Source organism: Patella vulgata, chromosome 7 (genome assembly GCF_932274485.2).
Source record: "Patella vulgata chromosome 7, xgPatVulg1.2, whole genome shotgun sequence".
NCBI classification, from domain to species: domain Eukaryota; kingdom Metazoa; phylum Mollusca; class Gastropoda; family Patellidae; genus Patella; species Patella vulgata.
This window is the reverse complement of record NC_065885.2, coordinates 12,588,082-12,613,209: the sequence shown is the minus strand read 5'-3', so window position 1 is coordinate 12,613,209 and position 25,128 is coordinate 12,588,082. Positions and strand designations below refer to the sequence as shown.

At 34.7% G+C, this 25,128-nt stretch overlaps 1 protein-coding gene across 1 annotated transcript in view; it reads right to left on the bottom strand.

Moving 5' to 3' along the window:
- Positions 1 to 24,892, bottom strand: part of LOC126828486 (inositol-pentakisphosphate 2-kinase) — a 49,542-nt gene extending 24,650 nt beyond the window's left edge. Inside the window, exons 1-6 of the mRNA XM_050558242.2 lie at positions 24,744 to 24,892; positions 22,779 to 22,859; positions 21,720 to 21,824; positions 20,671 to 20,737; positions 19,350 to 19,531; positions 15,794 to 15,886 (exon numbers count right to left, since the gene is read on the bottom strand). Of these exons, the coding sequence (XP_050414199.2) occupies positions 15,794 to 15,886; positions 19,350 to 19,531; positions 20,671 to 20,737; positions 21,720 to 21,824; positions 22,779 to 22,859; positions 24,744 to 24,824 (609 nt within the window). The 5' untranslated portion in view covers positions 24,825 to 24,892. The remainder of the gene's footprint in view (positions 1 to 15,793; positions 15,887 to 19,349; positions 19,532 to 20,670; positions 20,738 to 21,719; positions 21,825 to 22,778; positions 22,860 to 24,743) is intronic.
- Positions 24,893 to 25,128: the final 236 nt, after the last annotated feature.

Sequence of the window (25,128 nt, the reverse complement as noted above, 5' to 3'; positions counted from 1 at the left end):
TCTCTCTCTCTTGCAGATCTATGACAAGACCATAATCAACTCTTGATGCCATCGTTATCCTGTGATATTTAGTGGATTTGAATACATTTTGTTATGGACCAGCCGCAAGCCAGAGGTGACTGGCCAGCTAGAGGTCGAAGCACGGCACTCTAGAACCTGTAGTGTCCTAACATGTAGGATTTTATAATCCCTGTTAGAATTAAAGGACCAATCTTGATTATATTTAGGAGAATAAAACTGCTTTTTTGTATGAAAAGTCCTTAAAAACCTATACCTTAGGGCTGAGCAACTAACTCCATATATGTGATACATTTTCCAACAACTTAAACCTGTCAGTCTTCATAATGGAGACCGGTGTCACAAGCTGTATTATATGGTGTCTGGATAAAACCAGACTTTTAATCTCTAAAAATAACGTGTAGGTGAAATTTTCTGTTCGTTATCAAGGACAGTACATGCACCACTCACTCACAGTTTTGACCTCTAAAGGAACAATAATAGAATATCAGATCAACCAACAAAAAAATTGACCCGAAATCTTCAAAGGGTTATGTGTCCGGGTAAGCTATTTTGAAGTTCAGTACAAACCACTCAATATTTTTGCGCTGAATTTTTCAGACAAGGTAAATACAGCATTCATCTACATTTTGGCGTTTAAATTTCATACGTACACAGACTTTTATTTCTGAGACCCTGTTAAAAATAGTTGTTTTAATTACATTTGATTATGTTTTAATTACATTTGATTATGTTTTAATTACATTTGAATAATCAATTTCAAGTAGCATTTAAATTAACTTATCACAAAGAAGAATCTCGATATTAATTTTGATCTAAATTAAGATAATGCTTTTATACAATTTCTATAATACGTACATTATAGTTAAATTTATAACTTTATAATTACAATATAAAAATTACATATTAATAATATAATCTTAATTGTCTGGATATGTATTGTTCAAAATCCATATTTATATACATGTTGGGAGAGAAATAGAGTCTGATGTCTACTCATTTCTAAAGAAACAGATGGTGCAAATTTATTTTAATAATTCACTTGTGCTTAGGTTTCTTCAGCAGTGGGAGGAAAAGTGGGACCCCTATTATCATTATATCAATTATAGTGAAACGGCACAGTTCAATTATTCATACTTGTTTATTTTTTTTACTATATTTACTTTTTTCATGTTTCCATGCTGTTCAACATAGAAAGTTTATAGAATAAAATCTTATACTAGAACTTCAGCTAAAGCTTAATAAAAATACAAATCTGAACTCTGAATCACCTTTAGTACTGGATTTATGCCATTAAAAATACTGTCTCCTCCAGTTTCACAATGTGAATGCCTGTATTCTAACAAGCAATTATCATTATTTATTTAGCAGATAGTCTTGGGGCATGCACCCCTTCTAACAAAGACCTTACTTTAGCAACCTGATTGTTTGTAAACATAACTATAATTTGACCGAAGGCTAATTTAATTGTAAAGGTTATCCTACAAGGTTGTATCAGCAGGCTTTATTTGTATTGGGAATCCTGATAGTTCTCACAATAGGTGTCACATGGATGTTACATTATGTTGTAGATGTGCTGGCAGCAGTCTAACACCAGCAGACGACCAGTCAGACAGTTCAATGATTAATGTTTCCAATTGTCAAGATCTTAACTACAGGTACATACAGAATTTTAATTTCAAGAACATGCAGCCTTGAAAATTCTGTTTTGAAATGAAATCAAATGGGGTTTAACGTCCTACTGTTCTGCTCATAATTCTGTTTTGAGATTGAGTAACTACATGTCATATTCTTGCTGGTTCGAGGAGTTTCGGTGATAAAAAAAATCGGTAAACTGCAGCTTTGGTCACCAAGAATTTTAATTTGGAGTAAAGTTCTATCAGATAATTTGAATGATTAATGTTTTAAGATAATGCAGTCTTTAGAATGATATTCTGAGATTGAATAATTACATGTCACATGGTTGTCGGTTCTACGCATTATGGTGATAAGGACAGCAGCTGTGGCCACCAATGTTTCCGAGGTTAAATAAGTGATAAAGGTGGTAATAGGGGCTAATTCAATAGGGTAAAAAAAAAAGGAACAGTGGTGAAAATCTGTGACTGAAATATGGCACATTTTACGAAATCTGAAACAACATCAATTGGTGAATAAAATAAAATGGCTCTTATAATACATCTACATGTACTTAGACTAAACAGAAAACGCTCCTTATTGAACTTAGTCACTGTATTGATGTAGTGAAACTATACACCAAGCTTCATCACTTGTAAAAAAAATAATTTAAAAGATGGGTGAAAAAAAGTAAAATAATTGCAAGAATAAAAATCTGTGAAATTGTAAGACCGAGTTTAACAAATAACACACTATTTATAACAATTACTATGGTTTATTTCACAAGTCATTATCAAGCATATAACATATAACTGAGTTTAACAGTTGATACAAATGAAGAAGATGAAGTAGAGATGAGCTCTCAAGTAAAGTCAATGCAGTTAGTAAATAAAATTGAGTTATATCACACTCTTATTTGATTAGGTCTTCATGAGCTTGGTTGGTGCAGAAAAGTAAGATAATAAAGGCTATTTCATTTCATTTATTTAATTATTTTGTCAGCAGTAACACTTTCAAAGAGTGTAACAAAAAGTACATGTAGGTGAAGCACACAAGGAGTATTTTCAATAAACACAACAATTCTATGGATAACAATTACTGTATTTCTATTAAAGCTACGTTTCAACAATGATTCTCTTGTCGTTATCAAGCACAATACTGATACAGACAGGAGGTACGAAACATATATACTATGTACAATCCAAATAAAATGGTCACAGAAGTTAAACTGGTGCCAACTGGTTCTTTTACGTGAAAGTGTTTTTTTGTCCAATCAAAATGACCTGACACTTTAACTTGCTAGCTCTGTGTCCTGCACCACTGACAAGGGAAAACCAGCCTGGAAAATCCTGAGGAACTTTCTCAGCCAACACTGAGATCGATCCCTGAACATCCTGGTTAGTGAGTCAGTGTCTTCCACACCGAGCCAACATGGCTTCCTCTTCATAAAAACCAGCACTGACATGATATATCGTCAATATGATTAATTTCCTTGGTAAATATTGACCTGGTTATGAATCATGATATGAATCGTATCGTAGCATCTAAATCGCAATACATATTGTATCGTGACTGCAGTGGCAATACCCAGCACTAATAAAAACCTCTGTGGACGAAACGTCAGCAGGACGAAATATCAAACATCATATGTGTGTTTATTTGGTTATATTTGGTATTCCTCTGGTTTCTTGTTTAGAAGAGATAGTACGGGAGACAGCTGATATGAAGCGTGTAGATTAATCTTGCATGTTTTATCAACTGTTCAATATATAGATTATATGAACAATGATACAGAGATTGTGTACAGTTAACCAGATATTTAGTTTTATCTTAGTGGTCTTAATCCATGATAATAATATCACAATACATGGTCGATTCAATCAATGGCATTGTTCATTTTAGGATCCTGAGAGGTCAACAACTTAATCTATCAGGTTTAGAGGTCTTCCTGTGACCTTCCTGTTCTTAATGCCATGTATTTTTCTTTCCCAACAAATCTATAATGGATTCCAGTTCAAAGACGTTAAACATGTTATATTTGTTTTGTTATCAGTATAGGGCACAGGGAGGAGGGGGTGCAATCGGACACATCTACTTAATGGCCACTATTCGTGCCGCACAGCCACCTCCCCCACCCCACACACACACACCTCATTAAGACGAGGGCGAGGCAATACTTAAATTGCTACGGCACATAAAAATTAGCTTAGCAGCATGACCAGTATCGTTTGTGTTCAGCTGTTGGGACAATGGACATTGATCACTTCACCAAACCCCCACCAGCAAGTTTGAACCCACAATATAACTTGTTTTTATCAGGTGAGTTTTACAATCAACCAAATTAAAGTGCATTATGTAAGATTTAGATAAAGAGCTGGCCGTTCTTGTTATATTTCAAAAATAGATCATGCAAAATGAAAATTCCATTCAAATTACTTTACTCTGTGGGAAGTTATCAAAGGTTGTGTGCCGTCTTTATTATCCCAGTTCGGAGCAGTACAGTAGGACGTTAAACCCCATTTCATTTCAAGATGTGTGCATTGATCGTATAACCACTGTACTGGTCATTCGAGTCATAGCCATGATTCATAAATTAAATGGTTGAAAGTTCATTAAGGTCTTGTCATGTTAATAAATGTCTAATTAATAATTTATATAACATTTAAGGCCAAAAGAAAGACCTGCAAAAGGCAGAGTTAACTCCTGCAAAATGCCTGTTTAATACTGTTTCAGAATTTCATAATTTAACAACCGGTATTAAAAGATCATTTTGTGAAAGGTTTTAATATCAAATGAATTCTCTTGTGCTCCCTCCCCTCCCTTTTGTAAATCATGCATATTCCCCTGTTAGTTATTTGTTTTTTAAATACAGGGTATTATTAAATATTTCTTTCGATTTAGCATTAAGATTTTAATGATGGAGTGTTACCATTCATCTTGGAGAAAATTTGCAGTTTCGGGCAAATCTTTAAGCCTGCTTGCAATAACGACATGTCAAGTGTCACTATATAGAATATAATAAAGCCACATCTGTCAGTTTTACTGTCATGCATGCCACCTATATAAATTAATAGGTGTAAGAAATAACACAATGATTGGCAGCATATTAAAGTAGCAATGTAGTTATTCAGTGTACTTTACACTCAGCATGTATTGTCCATCAAATTTAATGTGGTACGATAAAATAGGTCTTAAACAAACATAGCATATAAAATATTGGATATCAATGAAAATTAATAGGCTTCTTTGTCCCACAGACATTAACATTGTGTATTAATTTCTAGTCAATCAGAAGATTCTTCAATCAAGGTGATCAAGAACCATAACTCTGCGAGCAATTATCAGAAATTGGTGAAAATCAATGTTTATCTAATGAATATACATGTAAACACCATGTAGAGCATCCCCAAAACTGACAGACAAACAGATGATGCGGTCTACAGGTGTACAATACAAAATACATTTAAATGTAAAAAGAGTTATCACGGATTTCACCTCAAAATGTTGCCAGCTAGACAATTTTTGACATGTTGGCATTTAGCATTTTAGCATGATGTCAATCTTGTGTTTTTATATATAAAAATTCTTTGAAATTCTAATCTTACACCATGTAAATTGACTGACACCTAAGCTCTACAAAGGGTTAATTTTACTGCCAGCCCACATTGTGATGTCTTACAATAGCAACTACAAAGGTCTATCTGAAATAAGTCTCTTATCAATAAGGGATAAACTCTATTTCAATATTGGTATCTGTTAAAAAAATACAGTTTTTTTGCTAGTTTAGATTGTATGAACACATGTCAAGCATGAAATCAAAGAATCTAAAGCCTTTCACCTGCTCTATTAAATTCAGATTAAACAAAAAAATAGCTTTTTGATGTTTTTGATATTTCATTTAATATCATTATTCACCACGAACTTAGAATGAGCTTTAGATCTTGCTTGATTTACAATACATTATGTGAATACCAAATCATGTCACGAAAACTATGTGGAATAGAGAAACCGGCTGAGGTGGTATCAACTGTCCTCAGGTTTGTTGGGGTTGGGTGGCAATACAGTCTTATGAGCTTGCTTTAGATTATAGGGTCGTCATTGTGTGGCTTCAATTCCCAGCTTGTACATGTACATGACAATTAGGGTCGCCTGTTCAACCTAATGGGTTTACCATTAGACCTCTCTCTCTCTCTCTCTCTCTCTCTCTTCATATTCTAAAATTTTCAAACAAAGTGTGTACCTGTATTTGCTTTGCAATAAAAGATCTTGCTGAGTCCTCATTTCTCTCTACACAAAGAGTTGTCTGCCCTTAGACCAAAAACCTCAACTGTATTCTCTAACTACATTACAATTTATAAATAGAATGATCTGGGCAATCAATTTAAGAATTAAGTGATAATTTTTCTTACTTCGAAATATTTTCTGCAAAATTCTTTATATAAAGGTCAAAAGCAATCTTCCCGGATCAAATCTTTCTCCCTTTCAAACAAAGAATTACATTTGCGCCTTTAAATTTCTAATCAGCTATTCAAATATGACAACAAAACCTTCCTTTAATACCCTATCATTACTCTAACAGAGATTAACTATTTCAAAGAGAAGAAAAACTTGAGTCTTCTTCTATTACGATTATATGGTACCAGAATAGAACAAGAAGGTCTTTGTTCGCTACAACTGTACTTGAGTTTAAAGTTGATCTTTATATAAAATTCTATTTTGAAATATCTAATTTAGATTTTAATTAACTGCTCAAGAACTGCCAAATCTGTTTATATTATTTTTATTAAAGTAAGATTAAAATATAAAGTAGGGAGCCAAAGTGTCAAACTGATGGGCAGTAAATATTGACTTGGTCGCTATCATCACTTAGATAGCAACGACCCCAGGGGAGGGGTGAAGGAGCAACGTCCCCAGGAGAGGGGGGGGGGGGAGCAACAACACCAGGCATCCATTTCTGAGGAGATATCCAATTAAGAGTGAAATAAAAATTAAGTTGACATAGCAATCAACTTCATTCATTATAAAATAATCAAAATGCGAACATGAACAACTGGTAGCCAATGTGTAAATATGTATATACAAAATGTTGTTGATTAAGTATTCATTGTATTGTTTTGTTGTTTACTCACTTATTTCTTTTACATATCCATATTAATTTTTGTATTTAGGAGAGAAGTCAATTCCTTTCAATTTCTGAATAAAATATTGTTTTAAAAAAAAAAAAATTATGAAATAGTAATGCACTCATGTTTGTTCATGATTTGTCCTTGTTTTAAACAGAAGTTTTCATGTTTTGCCTAGAGCTAACAAATACTAATCAATTTAACAGTTTTTTAGACAAACTTTCATGACTTTCAAAACTCAGGCAAAGATCTTCATAAAAACTTCAGATATGATTGAAAAAATATTGAATACAACTTTTTGTTATTGTCATTAATGACTTGTCAAACTATCGCTGTATAAATTCACTGATTATCTTTTTTTTATTCAAGGACATTTGTCCATCCAGGCGGCTATAACTCATTATATTTTATCACTCAAGAGCTCAATGAACAAACTAAGAAGTCAGACCGCCAAGTGTTTTGTTGGTAAACAAATGTCCTTATGACCTGGCAGGCCAACACAGCTGTTACCTTGGGTCAAAAGGTGATGGTCACTGTGACCGAGCTCGCAGCTCATACAAATAAACAAGAAAATCGATGAGGCGTCAAAAAAGATTGTTGTTGAAGCATACTCTCAGGGTTTTTTTTATGAGTGAGATTATTAATAATGTAGTTAATATTTATGGAATACAACAGTCCAGCAATAAATCACAAACTTCAATAAAACATCAAATATCAGTCACATAAACACCTATATAGAACTAATAATGAGGGTATTAATAATACATAAATGAGAGAGAGAGAGAGAGAGAGAGAGAGAGAGAGAGGGGTCCACATAAAACAAACTAGGTCATTTTGGGACTAACATATGGTTCAATTTTATTTTGATAATTCGCTTACGCATAAAGCTTTTTAGCAGTGGGAGGAAACCGGAGGACCTGGAGTAAACCCAACAAAAAGTTGGACAGGTGACTCTTCTCCTGCGATATCACCTCGGTGGAAGCGGACGTAAAATACAACTAATTCATCATCATCAACCCTTCTCCTTGTCACGTATAACCGGGGAATTGAAACCCTGCCAGATGACTCAATAACAGACCTTATGATACATTCGGCCATCCAACCCTCCCATATATATATATATAAATGAAGGTTTTAATATTATATATTAATGAAGGCTTTAATATTATATATTAATGAAGGTTTTAATATTATGAAGGTTTTAATATTATATATTAATGAAGGTTTTAATTCAAGACTAGAAATAAGGCAAAGCTGTCACAGACAATATTAAGCACAAATTAAGGTATTGATAAGAACAATCCCTATGGAGCTTGTGATCATGTCTGGAACAGATTTGTCTTAAAATGTCAGTAGTGCCTTAAAATATGACAGACACAATCAAAAAGAATATTTCCAGGCCTGATTTAATATTACATATATAAGTGAAGATTGTAACATTATACAAAAATGAAGGTTTGAATATATATATCACTGATGATTTTAATATAGAATATAGAATGAAGAATTTAACATAATACATAAATGAATGTTTGAAAATATCACTGACGATTTTAATATAGAATGAAGATTTAATATTATACATAAATGAAGAAAAGAATATATCACTGATAATTTTAATATATCACTGACGATTTTAATATAGAATGAAGATTGTAATATTATACATAAATGAAGAAATGAAGGTTTGAAAATATCACTGACAATCTTAATGTCAAATCACTGACAATCTTAATGTCAAATCACTGACAATTAATTTTAATACAGAAATGTAGATTGTAATATTATATACATAAATGAAAAAATGATGATTTTAATACAGAAATGTAGAATGTAATATTATACATAAATGAAGAAATGATGATTTTATTATAGAAATGTAGAATGTATTATTATACATAAATGATAAAATGATGATTTTAATTTAGAAATGTAGAATGTAATATCATACATAAATGAAGAAATGACGATTTTAATATAGAAATGTAGAATATAATATCATACATAAATGAAGAAATGCCGATTTTAAGATAGAAATGTAGATTGTATTTTTTTTTCTTGCAATGAGTTTAATGTCCAGTAAGAAAAACTAGATCATTTTGGTCAATTTCACTTGCATCAAAGAAAAACTAGATCATTTTGGTCAATTTCACTTGCATCAAACCTTTTTATTAGTATATAGGTAAATAACCAAACGATATGAGATATTCTCAAGGTTCATTTCGTTGCTGTACAAATAAATGGCGTCTCCATTGATTTCCATCATGTACTACAATTACTATTCATCAAATTGACGGCCTTGTTGCTCTGTCAAACAGAAAAAATAATTGTGCTTTTTGATGATATGTGCGAGGATTTTTAGACATCTTTTTGATGATATCTTAATAATAAAGTACCACAGATTCACTTCTACAGTTCTGTTATTAACAGTGAAAGCAAATATTTTTCTCGCATGTGATCACAGCCCGTCTGTTTGTTCCTCGTTCCTAAGGTATTGTCGGACTGCCAACACAATCTAAGACACGAACACTTTGTAAACAGACATGACAAAAAGTTTTTTGTTTGGGTTTTTCCTCAATGCCTAAATTGTGAGAAAAAAAAAAAGAGAAAAGAAACAGGCCCCCCAGCAACTAAAATGACCCATTTTCCATGGCCTCTGCATCTATTGTTAACGTGCAAATTTACTGAACAAAACCATCAAAGCTTTGGAGAAAGATGTAAAAACTGTTCACAGTCCTTTCAAGTAACATCAAATGCAAGCTTCACAAAACAAAAGCCAACTGAGTAATTTTAAGAGTTGTAAACAGAAGGAGATGAAGCGTCCATTGTGTTCAAAATCTATGGTAGACTGACTAACAACTATTGCAATTCCAACTTTCATGTAAAGCTTTCAAGTCTTACTTGCTGTTTTCAGCTGTACACACTTTCAAAGTTAAGAGAGAGAGAGAGAGAGAGAGAGAGAGAGAGATGGGGTTTAATGTCCACTCGACACAAACTAGGTCATTTCCAGACTAACATATGGTTCAATTTTATTGCAATAACTTGCTTGCGCAAAGGGGTCTTTAGACTTGGGAGGAAACCGGAGCACCTGGAGTAAACCCACAAGGTTGTACAGGCGACCCTACAACCAGGAAATCGAAACCACACCAGTTGACTCAATGACAGACCTAATGAAGCAACGCCACCTAAAAGTTGGGCTAAACTGGCTGTTAGTTTTGCTGGAGATGCATTTAATCGTAACAAGATGAGTACATTATACCTTAGCAAACTAATCAGAAGGTTCCGGGTGTAATTCTACTATTGGCTGAGAACATTTTCAGGAATTTCCAGCCTGGCTCCAAGTTCACAAAGCATTCTCAGACTTAATCACTGTTTATGAGAAATATCTTTGATACATTAAAACAACAAAAGTTTTATAAAGAGCTATATTTTCTAGTTAAAATAAGGCGAACAATTTTGAGTAAATTCTTAACTTCAGTCGGAGTATGTTTCATGAACTCTGGGTCTGGTTTTCCCTTGTATGTGGTGCTGTATGGAGAACTTGGCATGGAAAAGAACCCAGTAGTGCAGATGGTACAAAAAACCAATGTCCCCAGTGTACCACTGGTAGTATGTTAAAAGATCCCCTGGCAGTTTGAAATCAAAATAAAGTAGGCGGTAGCACTGATGTAAGAGCAAATTGTCTGTCAAGCACACACGCCCATCTTCCGTCTTTATTAACTTGGTTGGTGGGGAAAGGTAAGACATTATCCCCCCCATTTAATTTCAAGTTGTACACACTTCAGCGGGGTTTGATGCCCAAATGGTTAGCGCGTGCACATTGTATCACAAGGTCTGTCATTGAGCCAACTGGCATGGTTTCAATTCCCCGGTTGTACGTGACAAGGAGGGGGTCGCCTGTCCAACCTCGTGGGTTTTCTTCGAGTCCTCTGAATACCTCCCACGGCTATAGACCCCTACCCACAAGCGAATTATTGAAATAAAATTGAACCATATGTTAGTCCCGAAATGACATATCTGTCAGCAAGTATAGCAAGCTATTATTGGTTTTTTGTTTGATCCAGACATGTGTACTTATAAATGCTATATATGTATACTTAAAAAGAAGGCAATGTCTGCATTGGGTTCAAACGTTTATCATATCACTTTGCTAGCAAGAAAATAAAATTTCAGACAATAAAAGCAAGAGGAACCCAGTCGATATATAATTTAAGAAGGTATTTATGAGACAATCAACAGATGAAAAGGAACACTCAGCAGAATGATATAAACAAATAAAGCCTTGATTACTTTATCCAACTGGTTTATCTAAGCAAAACACACCAATACCACAATGTCTGTTAATTCTCTTGAAGAAGAAAAAAATGTTAAGACTTGATATAAAAGAGTATCTAACAGTATGAAAAGTGAAGGTTTCTTTTTGAAATCCATCCAGATTCAATATTTATTCCCTCTTCATGCCTACACATTGTTTACATAAACTTTTGGCCCAACTTCAAGGTAAATACTCTTAAGGTAAAGGCAACAGCAAATTAATTTTTTTTTTTTACAACCATTTTGACACAATTTTATTTTTTTTTCTTTAAGGGGATTGTGAACAAAAGTATTGAATTCCAATAACTTTCTAAATATAATAAGCTTAGTTATTATTAACAAAGTTCAATAAACAGCTACCATATTGAAAATTTTCCACAAGGCTAAATCAAAACAATTCTCTACAAATAATTACAATATTTTTTTCAGCCAAATTTCCAGTTCAAAAGTTAAATAAGGGGGTTGGATGGTCGAATAGGTTAAGGGCTGTCATTGAGTCAAATGGAGTGGTTTTGATTCCCCGGTTGTATGTGACAAGGAGTAGGATCGCCTGTTCAACCTCGTGGGTTTTCTCCAGGTCCTCCCACTGCTAAAGATCCCTAAGCTCAGGCAAATTATTGAAATAAAATTGAACCATATGTTAGTCCCGAAATGACCTAGTTTGTGTCGAGTGGACGTTAAACCCCATTCTCTCTCCCTCTCTCTAGGGTTTTCTCCTGATAACATAGTAATAAACAATCAAGGCTTATATTCATGTTTTTTTAGGTCAGGGGACAAAGTGACACAAAATGGCCCTAAACATTAAATACAGGCATAGCTAACAATCCTGACAACTCAATAATATTCAAGGTTTTGGTGACATAAGGTGGTTTGTGACAAATTGTTGCATGATAGCACTGCTCCTTAGAACTATTTGCCCAATCTCAGCAAATTTTGGAGAAAAGAGTTTTTACAAAGTTCCACCAAGAGGAGCAATAACTGGGGCCGGTTTCACGAAATTTCAACTAAGATAAAATCCAAATTTTAGGAATTTGATAGGGTCTTACCTTATTAGGACTAGACAAACCTAATAAATTTGAGAAAAAAAAATCTGAAAAACTCTGACCTGGAAAGCATTTTGTAAGGTTTCGGTGCCAGGGGCAATAACTATATGAAAATTAATTGCCCAACTAAATTTTGATTTCATTTATCCTAAGAACTATCAGAACAATCCCAGAAGTTTAAAAAATAATTAAAAAAAAACTTTGACTAGTTATCAAAAAGCCTTAAGAAGAATAGCAGATCAACTGAAGGACAGTATACTCCCACGTGAATTGCCGGCTTATAAAAATCATTTTAAAACTGTGATTTCCATAAGCTTTAATAAGAGGATAAACTATTAAAAGCATTCACAGTTTCACACTCATTAGATAGGGATTTGAGGGACAAACAGTGAGATTTTCATAAAATCATCTTTTTATCCCCCATCTCTAGAGAAAAGGAATAAAGAATTAAGAGTATTATAATGTTATAAATAACACTTAAAGGAAATGAAATGGGGTTTAACATCCTACTGTTCTGCTCTGACCAGGCTAATGAAGACGGAACACTTAAAGGAGCTAAACCTGCAACACCAGAACAGTAGAATACGGTACTCTTATAAACATCCAAATAAAGGTGTTTTAAAATGTTTTATTGCTACTTTGATCTTTATATTTATAGACTCATTTTTGTGAAAATCTAAATTTCGATCAAAATCATTATTTTCGCTTATTTTGTCTTTATCTCAAAATTAGATTGGGTGGATTCTGACTAATTTTAACGTAACAGGTCACATATTTTCCATAATATTCAAAATTAAAAACACGAATTAGAATTCAATATTGGTACATTTCAATCAATATTGATGTTATTATCTTGCCATGAATATATGGGATCCTAATATCCAATATTTAAGACATAATGAACATTTTATAATCAGTACACAAGTCGTGTATTCAATGGTTTCCGACGCCAGCATATTCTAAAGTAGATTAAGCCTCGAAAAAAAGATAATGTCCAAAATAACGATCAGTCAATAAATAATTATAGATATATCTGAGAAAACGGCACATACATATACAAATTTTAGACACTAATTAACCAATGGTCATGACTAAAAGAATTGTCATGTATCGGCCTCACAATTAACGCATGTCACATGATATCATACCGGTGTGAATATCCCCAGTAGGGTGTTAGTGTTCATACATAGACCTATAGGCCACCTCTGTTTATTCTAGTGGTCAGTATCAGCCATTAGTCCGGACACATATTGACCCAAGATCAACCATTTCACAAATTTCTTTCTTATTTATCAAAGATAAACTTAGTTAATATCATCAAACAACATGCAACCGGTCCATAAGTACATGTAGGATTGTAAATAGAGTTCTACATTTACTGGGAACCGGTCCACAAATACATTTATAATTGTATATAAAGTTCACTTGATACAAACTAGGTCATTTCCAGACTAATATATATATATATAGTTCAATGTTATTTTAATAACTTGTGCTTGCAGTTGCCCATAGGGGTCCTTAGCTGTTCGAAGAAATTGAAGGACAAGAGAAAACCCACAGGGTTAGTTAGGTGACCATACTTCTTGTCACATACAAAGCTTGGGATTGAAATCATGTCACTTGACTTAAAGGACAATATTGGTGTCAGTCATTATCACATATGTGATAGAACTAATTAAACACGTTCCAAATATCATTTTATCACAGAGATCATTGCTACAATAGCTGAGTAATACAGAAGTGACGAGTAATAACAGAAACATGAGCTAATTTCTGCTCAATAATAATTCCTTCCAAGACCAAAAGTTGTTGTGTGAGACTGTGAGAGGATATCTGACAATTCATAAAAAGGAATTGACTGCCACAAGAGAACAGGAAAGAAAAACAGAAAAAGTCTGTGCATTACCATGTTTTTATAAGGTATAGAATGAATATAACAAGAGAATGTACGGACTATTTCTATTTTTCTCGTGTTCTCTTATCTAATGACATTCAATTACTTTATTGAATTGTCAGGTATCCTCTTACAGTCCCATATAACAACTTTTGGTCTTCGAAGAAATTATTAGTGAGCAGAAATTTGGCCGTGTATCTGTTATCACTTGTCACATCAGTCAGTTATATAGAGGGATTACTTGTGTTTCCCTTTGGCGTTCGTCATTTCCGATTCAGGAAACCTGTATTACTCAGCTATCGTAGCAATGATCTCTGTGTTAAAATTATATTTGGAATGTGTTTAACCAGCTCTATCACATATGTGATAATGACTGACACCAATATTGTCCTTTAATGACAGACCTTAGACCCCTTCCTGCTCCCCTACCCAGAAAAGAATATAATTTAATGTCTCCTCAATATTTCAGTCAATTTAAAACAAACATACGATTATTTGTTTTATGGTCATGCTGTGTGTCCAAGGTTATTTTATGTGTTCTATAAGTTTTTTTGTCTCATCCACACAACCAGGGAACCCTTTACTTGCCAGAACATTCTGTCAAGAGTATTCTGAATGCCTCCTTTGTTACAAATTTCTCTCTTGATTGTCTGTTTCCACATATTTTGTATGTTACAGTTAAACACAGCTAAATAACCTGGTTAACAATACTTTACTCAATTTCTTAAAGGTCTCCGGAAAAGCTTCATTAATTTTTTAAATAATGCAAGCAATTATGTCAACATACCCTTTCCATAAGTATATCACGTCATTTTAGTCCTTCTGCTCATAGAAATATAGACTAGAATATGAGCAGAAGGACTAAAATGACGTCACAGATTGTTTATTGACGGAAAGTTACGACTACTCACGGAGAATGGCAGAAATAACTAATGTTGAAATTTACCTGTTGCAGGTAATATTGACATTCGGGTTCGTGTTATACTTATGGAAAAGGTATGTTGACATAATAACTTGCATTATTCAAAAAAATAAATTGAAGCTTTTACCGTGACCTTTAAAGCTACTTTCTCACAAAAGTAGAATCATCCAATCTTACTAGAAAAATACTGGATTCCCTGAAAAAACACCCATGGAGCGGATACAGTGCAACCCGATGATTATGGATGTCTGCTCGAGTGACATCAAAAGTTGCAAGCGAAGATTATCTGACCTCTCAGCGTTAGTGAGCTTAAGCGCACAACAGTGTCTGAGATAAAATCCAGGAAAAAAGATGTGGGCAGTGGATAATCAGACAATTTAATTAGGCTTAGATATATATGATAAAAGGACAGCGATTAAAGACAACATCGTTGTGTATGTGCAACGAATTCTCCTTCGGCTTCGCATCCGTTATAGGTACCGCGTCAGCCAAATCACATGACACAAACATGACTTTTTATAGCAGGGGTATTCCCTTGCGAATACAATGTTTTGAATCAAAATTTTGATAGATTAACTAGTTTGAATATGTTGTTAGTCCAAATATATCATAAAATCACCCAGTTTGTATGCGGGAAGGTATCTTTAACACATCGGATTGCTCTACTTTTTGCATGATTCTGGAGTGAATGTAAGCTTGTAGCTTCAAGTGCATGTAAATGTTTGATTTACACTCAGTCAGAGGATATTCAACTATAAATCAGATAATTAGTTAGTTAGATCGGAAATATCTTGAATAAAAACAAAAAACCGAAAACTTTCGTTCTTGAGTATGTGTATTGTTAAAATAAATATTGATGACTTACCTTGAGACGTTGATGCATACAATATTTACATACTTGATGTCGTAACGACGCTTTATCTATGTACTGTGATTGAGGTAAAAATCCTTTTTTAGGCTGAAAAATAACAAAACGAGTTTATATTTAAACATACATTATGAAAGAGCTAAATCTACCTATTGCAGGTGTTTCTTTAGGGCTGAAATGTTATATAAACTATTAATTGGATATTTATTAACATGCACATACCTTAATCAACTCTCGATGCCATCTTATGTATCGGATTTTCACTGGATTTGAATTTGATCTGCTGCTCAACTGGATAATCAAGACTATGTTTTTTTTTATCGTACCGACTTTAGGAATGATGATCGAGGCTAGGCTTAAAATTAAATCGCTAATTTCTTGGTTCAGAGTGGAGCAATTTGACTGAAATTTTCAGCATATTTCCTTTACATTATTTAGTTTTTAACTATTATAGTTAGAACTGCCAGCTCTTTATCTTATCTTCCATAATGTCCCTATATATTTACCTAAATATTGTTTGCAATATTTCAGTTTGTGGTCAATATCTGACAATGTACTCAAATTGATTATTTAAAGGACAATATTTTTGAATTGTGAGATACCCTCTCACCGTCCCATATAATAACTTTTCAATTTCAACGGAATTATCAGTGAAATGAAATTCGATCGTTTGTCTCTTACCGCTCGTTACTTCAGTCTGTTACATAGAAGGACAACTCGTGTTTGTCATGTTTGGCGTCACTTCCCGTTTCTTCACGTACTTGTAACAGGTCTCCCGTAGCAATGATCTCTGTGTTAAAATTATATTTGGAATGTATTTAACCAGTTCTATCACATATGTAATAATGACTGACACCAATATTGTCCTTTAATATTTAATTAAGAAAACTGTATGGCATTTCATTTCTTCCATGTATGAATTTAATCTTGTAAAGACAAATTTGAATTTTGAAATCCAAATATAAAGATTTAAATTCAATATATTTAAATTCCCACGAATACTGACAAAATACGAATATAATCTATTATATATATTTAATTATCCTTTCACAAATATCTTAATTACTTCAGTATTAAGTTAAACATGCATGACACTGGTATTAATAAAATTCTTTGTGAACATCTGCTCAATGTATTTAAGCAAGCTAATTAGTAGAAGTGATCTTTTTAAGCCGAGACTTAGTGGATTAAAGTATTAAGATCGCAATTCAGTTTCTTTTTATTGTAAAAAGCTCAATATTTTGGGGACTAATATAGAATATATTATTTTTAATTAACTTGAATACAGAAAATAAAATGAAATGGGGTTTAATGTCCTACTGTTCTGTTCCGTCTGTGAGCGGAGAAAACCCACAAGGTGGGATTGGTAACCTTACCCCTTGTCATGTACAACCGATGAATCAAAACCACGCCAGATGACTCAATGACAGGCCTTATGATACAGCGAGCACGCGCTAACCATTTGGCCATCCAACCGCTATAATATTTCAAAAATAGATAATGCAAAATGAATATGTGACTCCCCATGGAATAATGAGTCACAATGAGGAAATTTTGAAAATTGAGTTATTGTTATTGTCACATTCTCCAACTCATTTCCTTCAATTTGATGTATAGTTTGTTTGAATCGGGCAAAACTTGACTGAGCTGTGTCCAGCTCACAAAAGTAAGTTTTGAGCAAAAGCAAGTCAAAGATTTGGTATGTTCCAAAACAAAATCCCACAGCAACCAGGCCATTATTTGCTGTTTTGTCGTTGAATATATCTTTCCATGGTTTTCAGGGGTGCTAAAGGCGATTTTCGTCATTTATTTGCTATTTTGTCATTTAATATTTTTTTATTTAGGATTTCAAGGGTGCTGAAAACGAAAATCGCGGTAAATTCACTTGTTTCGTAACGAAACATCCATAATACATGCGGCATATTCATATGATAGTGTTATACTGAAGAACAATCTATACATTAGTAGTCTATGTTTTGTATATTATAACTTTGGTGAGATTAACAGTTAATCTCATCAATTAATTAGCACCTTAGTGAAAGCTAGTGGTGAGGAGATTAAGGTTGTTGATTGGGTAATCATCAAAAAAGCTGACACAGCTGTACGCATTTTTAACACATGAATTAAAATAAGATTTTGCATGTACGATAGGTCTATTATTATTTTCAGTTACCGTAATGGTATCAAAATATGCGTCCCTATAGAAATGTCAGTTTCATTGGCAAGAAATACTTAAGTTCACTTTCGTGCATTTTGGCAGTGGTGTAATTAAACATTGGCAGACTGTTTTCCCATTCATGAATCGTCGCATTTCGGCACGTTGGTCGCTCTCTATTTTTCGACCCATGGTGATAAAAGAATTTTAAACAGTAATATCCAATATGCATTCCTTACTTTGCATGCCGTATGAAGAAGCGACAGAAAACAGAATTCAGGTATCAGTAAAATTCTCTTTGAAAAGAAAATTAATGTCCATTTTGTTTATTTCCTTTCAAGGCCTATAAATCATTTTTTTAAAGATGAAATGAGATATCAAATAATCACTGCTTGGATTAATTATTCGGAGTAAATAATAAGTTGTCAACGGCTTTATCATTGATTCGTGACAGTTGAATTGAATGTAGGTACCCCGAAACATTATCGCTCGAGCCAGCCACGTATTTTGCGTGCGGTGGTCTGGGCCAATCAGTGAACCAGCTGTGTAGACAGCATAGCAACAAGCGGAGTTTGTTTACATTTTTAGGGGTTTTAAAACTCGATTGTATCTGTTCAAAAAAAATTCATCAGCAATATTTTGGTCATATTTGTAAACTAGAGATTCTCTGCTTTACAACGATGCCAAGAGGAATGACCGGTTGTCTCGCTGCGAGCAAAGAAAAATAACTAATTTCGCTGAGAATTTTAAGAAATAGGACAGATTTAAGAATACAGTACTCTTACAAAACGTTCAAGTAAAGGTGTTCTAAAATCTTGTATTGCTATTTTGATCTTTTGTGCTGATAGATAGTATATTTATAGACTCATATTTGTAAAAATCTCAATTTCGATCAAAATCAATATTTTCACTTATTTTGTCTTTATCTCATTATTGATTAGCGCGCATTCTGACTCATTTATCTGTGGCCAGTCACATATATTGAAAATTTCATTCAAATTACTTTATTTTGAGCCAAGTTATCAATGTTTGTAATTTGACAAGATAAGTAAATCAATCGTAACCACCGTACTGGTCATTTGAGTCTTAGCCTCGCTTCTCCATATTTAAATTAAATCATTAAATGGCCGAACTGTTCTAATCTACTTAAAATTGGAGCCATCAGATAGCATTGCGAGTTGATTATGGTCTTGTTATGTTAATTAATGTCTAATTAATAATCTAGATAACATTTCAGGCCTAAAGAAAGAACTACAATAGACAGATTTAGCTCTTGCATAATGCATGTTTAAATGTTAAATAATCAATCTGAGTACATATTTAGCGTGGATTTAGACGAGAGAAATTTGATATTGTAGCGAAAATACAAATAATGGATCAGTAGTAAGATATACATACTTTAAGTTCAATACTAATAGTGGGTCCACATGCTGTATCATCTATAATAGTTGTACCATTAGATAAAGACTGGGTACACGTATAAACAGGACCGGTATTAGGAAGAAAACATAGATCAGGTAAAACAAGGGCTGTTCGAGCTCGGGTATCAACGTTATCTTGTGATTTACATCTTCTGTGAACTGAAGAAAAACAAAACACCCAATAATTCATTTCTCTTATGATGCGTCTTCCCTAATTGATAGAGGTGGCTAAGTGAGTAAGGCGCCGACTCGCTAGTCTGGAGGTTGCAGGTTCGCTCCTGGTGTTGGCTGAGAAAGTTCATCGTGATTTTCCGGCATGGTTTCTCCATGTCAGTGGTGCCGGACGAAGGGCCTGGCAAGGACAAATGAAATGAAATGGGGTTTAACGTCCTACTGTTCTGCTCCTATGCTGGGCTAATGAAGACGGGCATATGCCATACAGTGTGCTCTGAGGGGAATTTTGCCCGGGCCGCGGCACTATCGCCTACTCTTATATCGAATTCTAACTGCCAAGGGATCTTTACGTGCATTCCAATTTATACACGGGACCTCGGTTTTTCGTCTCATCCGAGGGACTAGACAGCTGTCCTTGTCAGGCCCTCCGTCCTGCATCACTGACAAGGGGGAACCACGTCAAAAATCTGGATGAACTTTCTCGGTCAATGCAGGGATCGAACACCCGACTTCCAGGCTAGCGAGCCAGCGCCTCACCCACTTAGCCACGTGATCCCCCCTGACAAGGACAGCTGTCTAGCCGTTCTGATGGGATGAAAAACTGAGGTAAAAGATCCCTTGGCAGTTGGAATTCGATATAAGAGTAGACCTTGGCGTAACTGTCCAGGCCAAATTTCCCTCAAAACACACTGTATGGCATATGCCTCTCTTCATTAGCTCAGTCAGAGCAGAACAGTAGGATGTTAAACCCCATTTCATTTATTTCAAATTTCAACAGACAAAGGATCTTCCACCCCAGCGGTTAACCCTGACAAGTCCAACATTGCCTCCCTGCCCCTCTCCCCACAGTTTAACCCTGGCCTCCAGGATCCCAACAGCTGAGCTCCCCGCACTTACCAGACACACCCGTAAAAGCTGAAACCCAGACCTATAACAACCAATTTCGAAACCCAAGCTGATTCTCATCCCAGGGTCCTAACAGCTGATCTTACTGCAGCTGCCATCTGAAACCCAGACCTAAAACAACCTATTTCAATACCAAAACTGATTCTCATCCAAGGGTCTTAACAGCTGATCTCCCAGGCCTAAAATAACCTATTTTTAAACTGAAACAACATCTTTACCTGGTCTTGATTCATTTACCATCACCTCAGCTTCTTTAGTCAAACCATTTTTAATCTCACATAAAACCTGAATAATAAATATCAAAACATATTTAACAAACAGTACAGAATTATTTATATAAATATTCAATAGAATTTATATCCTGCCCATCCCAGCAGCAGAATACACACTTTGTACAATTTGAACTCTTCATCAGAAATGTTGCTAGGAAATAATAAAATAAGTTGCACTCTATATCCAATTCAACACAGGGTATAATATCACAGACCATGAAATAACACACAGGATATCATATTACATACCATGAAATAACACACAGAGCATTATATCACTGACCATGAAATAACACACAGCGTATTATATCACAAACCATGAAATAACACACAGCTTATTATATCACAAACCATGAAATAACACACAGGGTATTATATCCTAGACCATGAAATAACACACAGAGCATTATATCACTGACCATGAAATAACACACAGAGCATTATAACACATACCATGAAATAACACACAGGGTAATATAGCACATACCATGAAATAACACACAGGGTAATATATCACAGACCATGAAATAACACACAGGGTATCATAACACAGACCATGAAATAACACACAGGGTATCATATCACAAACCATGAAATAACACACAGGGTATCATAACACATACCATGAAATAACACACAGGATATCATATTACATACCATGAAATAACACAGGGTATTATATCACAGACCATGAAATAACACACAGGGTATTATATCACAAACCATGAAATAACACACAGAGTATCATAACACAGATCATGAAATAACAAACAGGGTATTATATCACAAACCATGAAATAACCAACTCTAATCATTTTAGAAAACATTTTACATATACCATAAATAATGTATCTAAGAAATTAAGTTAACAATTTACAATATGATTTATCTACTTTCCTGGTAATAATCTCCCCAGCAACGAACTTGATAAGACTGTATTTACAATGAGAAAAGTTTTAATCCAGGATATTATCAACTAGTAGTGAAATACTTACAGGTGGTTCAACATAATGTGTCGAGAGTAAGGGTTGCATAACATTCTCTACATAGTTTATAACTTTTCTTAATTCATCTTCAATAATATCAGTTGGTAAATTTGTCTGTAATATAAATACAATATAATTATTAACATACTTTGTCTCAGTATCAAACTGACTTTCGGCATTAGGGGCCAATTAACCATGGGCCTCGGTATAATACTGATGTTTTAGACCCAATTACACTTGGGCCTTACTTTAAAACTGATATTCGGGCCAATTAAACTTGGGCCTTAGTTTAAAACCGATGTTCGGGGTCAATTACACTTGCGAGGCCAATTACACTTGTGCCTCTGTATAATACTGACATCCAGGGCCCATTACACTTGGGCCTCAGTATAACACTGACATTCTAGACCAATTACATGTGTTGTATAGAGCCATGTATGTATAATACGCAATGGCTTCAATATCATGGGGTCATGGTGACTAAGTGGGTAAGACGATGGCTCGCGAACCTGGAGGTCGGGTGTTTGATCCCTGCATTGGCTGAGAAAGATCCCCCTTGTCAGTGATGCAGAACAGAGGGCCTGAAGAGGACAGCTGTCTAGTTGTACGGATGGTACGAAATACAAGGCCTCTGAATATCATTGATGTAGTAACAGTTCTGGTCATGTACTCGACATATGCAAAACTTTCTAGTCGGTCACTGGCTCACTAACAAGGAGGTCTGGTTCGATCCAGGTGTTGGCCAAAAAGTTCCCTATGAACTTTCAATGCAGGACAGGGGAATGGCAAGGAAAAGTGTCTAGTAATTCTGATGGGACAAAAGCACGGCATCTACCTGTTTTCTTTAGCCTGACAGGTGCAGAACAGTAAGACACTCCATTTCATGTAAATTGTAATATAAGGTGATTCATCATGAGATCTTTATACATTGTATTTTGCCAATCAAAATCAAACTGCATGGTGACCATGGTCTGCCCCAACATTCGCAGATTCCCACAAATTTTTAGGTCCAGAAAATAATTAATTTGAAATGGCCATAATTTTAGATATAGCCAGTAATTTGCTTACCTGTTGTGTATCAAGAGATTTTGTTATAGCATCTAGTTGTTGTGTATAATATTGTTTAACAAATCTATAAACTTGTTGTTCCTGAAATAATAATAATAAATGAAATGAATGAAATGAAATGAAATGGGGTTTAACGTCCTACTGTTCTGCTCCTAACCTGGGCTAATGAAGACGGGCATACGCCATACAGTGTGCTATGAGGGAAATTTTGCCCGCACAGCGGCACTACGGCCTACTCTTATATCGAATTCCAACTGCCAAGGGATCTTTTACGTGCACGCCAATGTGTACACGGGACCTCGGTTTTTCGTCCCATCCGAACGACTAGACAGCTTTCCTTGTCAGCCCCTCCGTCCTGCATTAATAATAATAAATCAAAACACGAAGTTTGAGAATACATCCTTTTTGTGGTGCCTTCCATGTAGTTAGGAAAGAGATAGAGAAATGGGGTTTAATGCCCACTCTACATAAACCTACATTTTGGAGCTAACATATGGTTAAATTTTATTTCAATAATCCACATGTGTGTAGGGGTCTTTAGCAGTGGGAGGAAACCTGAGGACAAGGTTAGACAGGTGACCCTACTCCTTGTCATGCACAAGCAGGAAATCTAAACCACGCCCCTTGACTCAATAACATACCCTCTGATCCAACCTATGCATTAACCATTCGCCCGCGCCCCCATGTAGTTAGGTTTTAATATGTTCGGTGTGGAATTAAAATTTGGGTTGGTGTACAGTGTAGATAGACCTATCAGTGCACTGGTGCCTGAAAATTATGTTAGGTCTTAGCATACCACAGAATTGTTTTTCTTGGTGTTCTGCCTGATCTGTTCTCTGTCAGAATAAATGTGTGAAAGAAAGGGTCAAGGACAAAAAGTCATATCCAGTGACCTTGTGTTATGTATAAAGCTTTGTGGTTGAATAGATTGTTCTTATGGACATTCCCTTGTCAATACCATTTGGGGTCTAGTAAAAACACCTCTTGGGACAGTAACTGAAAACCATCAAAGGATTCCAGCAGTTGAATAACATGGAATGCACCCTGGAATTTAAGTAATGTACATTGGTATAAAAAAAATATTGAGAAGCTACATCCCGTTTAAAGTCCTGGCATTTTATACAGTGATGGGATTTCAAAATTTTAGTTGTCGGACAATTTCTTCCCGAAAATAAAGGGACATAACTCTTATCGTTATTTAAGCAGGCGTTTTCAAACCACAATTAAGAATCATGTGTCAACAAAATATTCAAATTCATACGTAATAAAAAAAATAGGTGCACCTCGTTATTTTTCATATTTAATTTCCGTACGGTATTCAAATAATATTCCTACAAAATTCCAAGACATCGTAATATCTAAGTTCACTTTTCATGTGTCACGATTAAGTGATAGAATGGACCATCAAGTCTTATCAATGATTTTTATTTGTCCCAAACAGTCTCTGTAGGAAAAAATAGTAAACCCTCCTTTTATAGTAACAAGTGTTATGTGGTGTTACAAGAATGTGTACGCATACACTGTCTCATGCAAAATAAACATATAGACCCGGGACTGTAGAGCACAGTGGACACCAACGGCTGGCTTCTGGATCCATTCACTTTATTTGATACGGTACCATACATTTGTTGTTTATTGTTTGAAAATGAAATGTCTGTAGATACTGCATGTCTTGTCTGCGGGGTTTTCTTGAAAATTTGTTCATGTGTGGTGTGGTGTCCTCCTGCACTTACTAATAGAGATTACTTTTATTTGAATGTCAATCAAAATGTCAACAAATTAAGACAGCAAGGCCCGGGTTGGCAAGGGCATTACTAATGATTGTCTTAATCACTGTCTAATGCCATTGGTTTGGTCAACTTGAAATAAACAATAGTTATTTTAGTGTTAAGATGGATTTATCAAAAATAAATAATGGAAAAACGTAGACAAAGACATAGTGAAACATTTGACACAATAACGTACCTCTAGATTAGCTACAGCAAGACTACAATTGCCTTCTCCTCGATATTGCCATTCAGTTTTTCTTTCTATGGGCAGCGCCATATTACAATGAAGATTCTCACCTCCTTTTGTCGACAATGAAGAGCTCCGGTCTGTAAATTGAAAGTAGAGCACGGCTTCAAGGAACGGTTTGCAAGAGAAATGGTAACACTCCGCTAGTGTACCTATAACCTGCGAATAAATATGCAGCATACTTGTACACACTGCTTTTTTAAATTATTTAATGAAAAAAAAATATATAAAAAATTATGAATTGTGTAGCGGTATATTAATGCATGAGTAGGCCGAAGTTTGACGGATGTTGATCAAAAACGCCTGAGGCATATAAAAAAATTAAACGGATAAC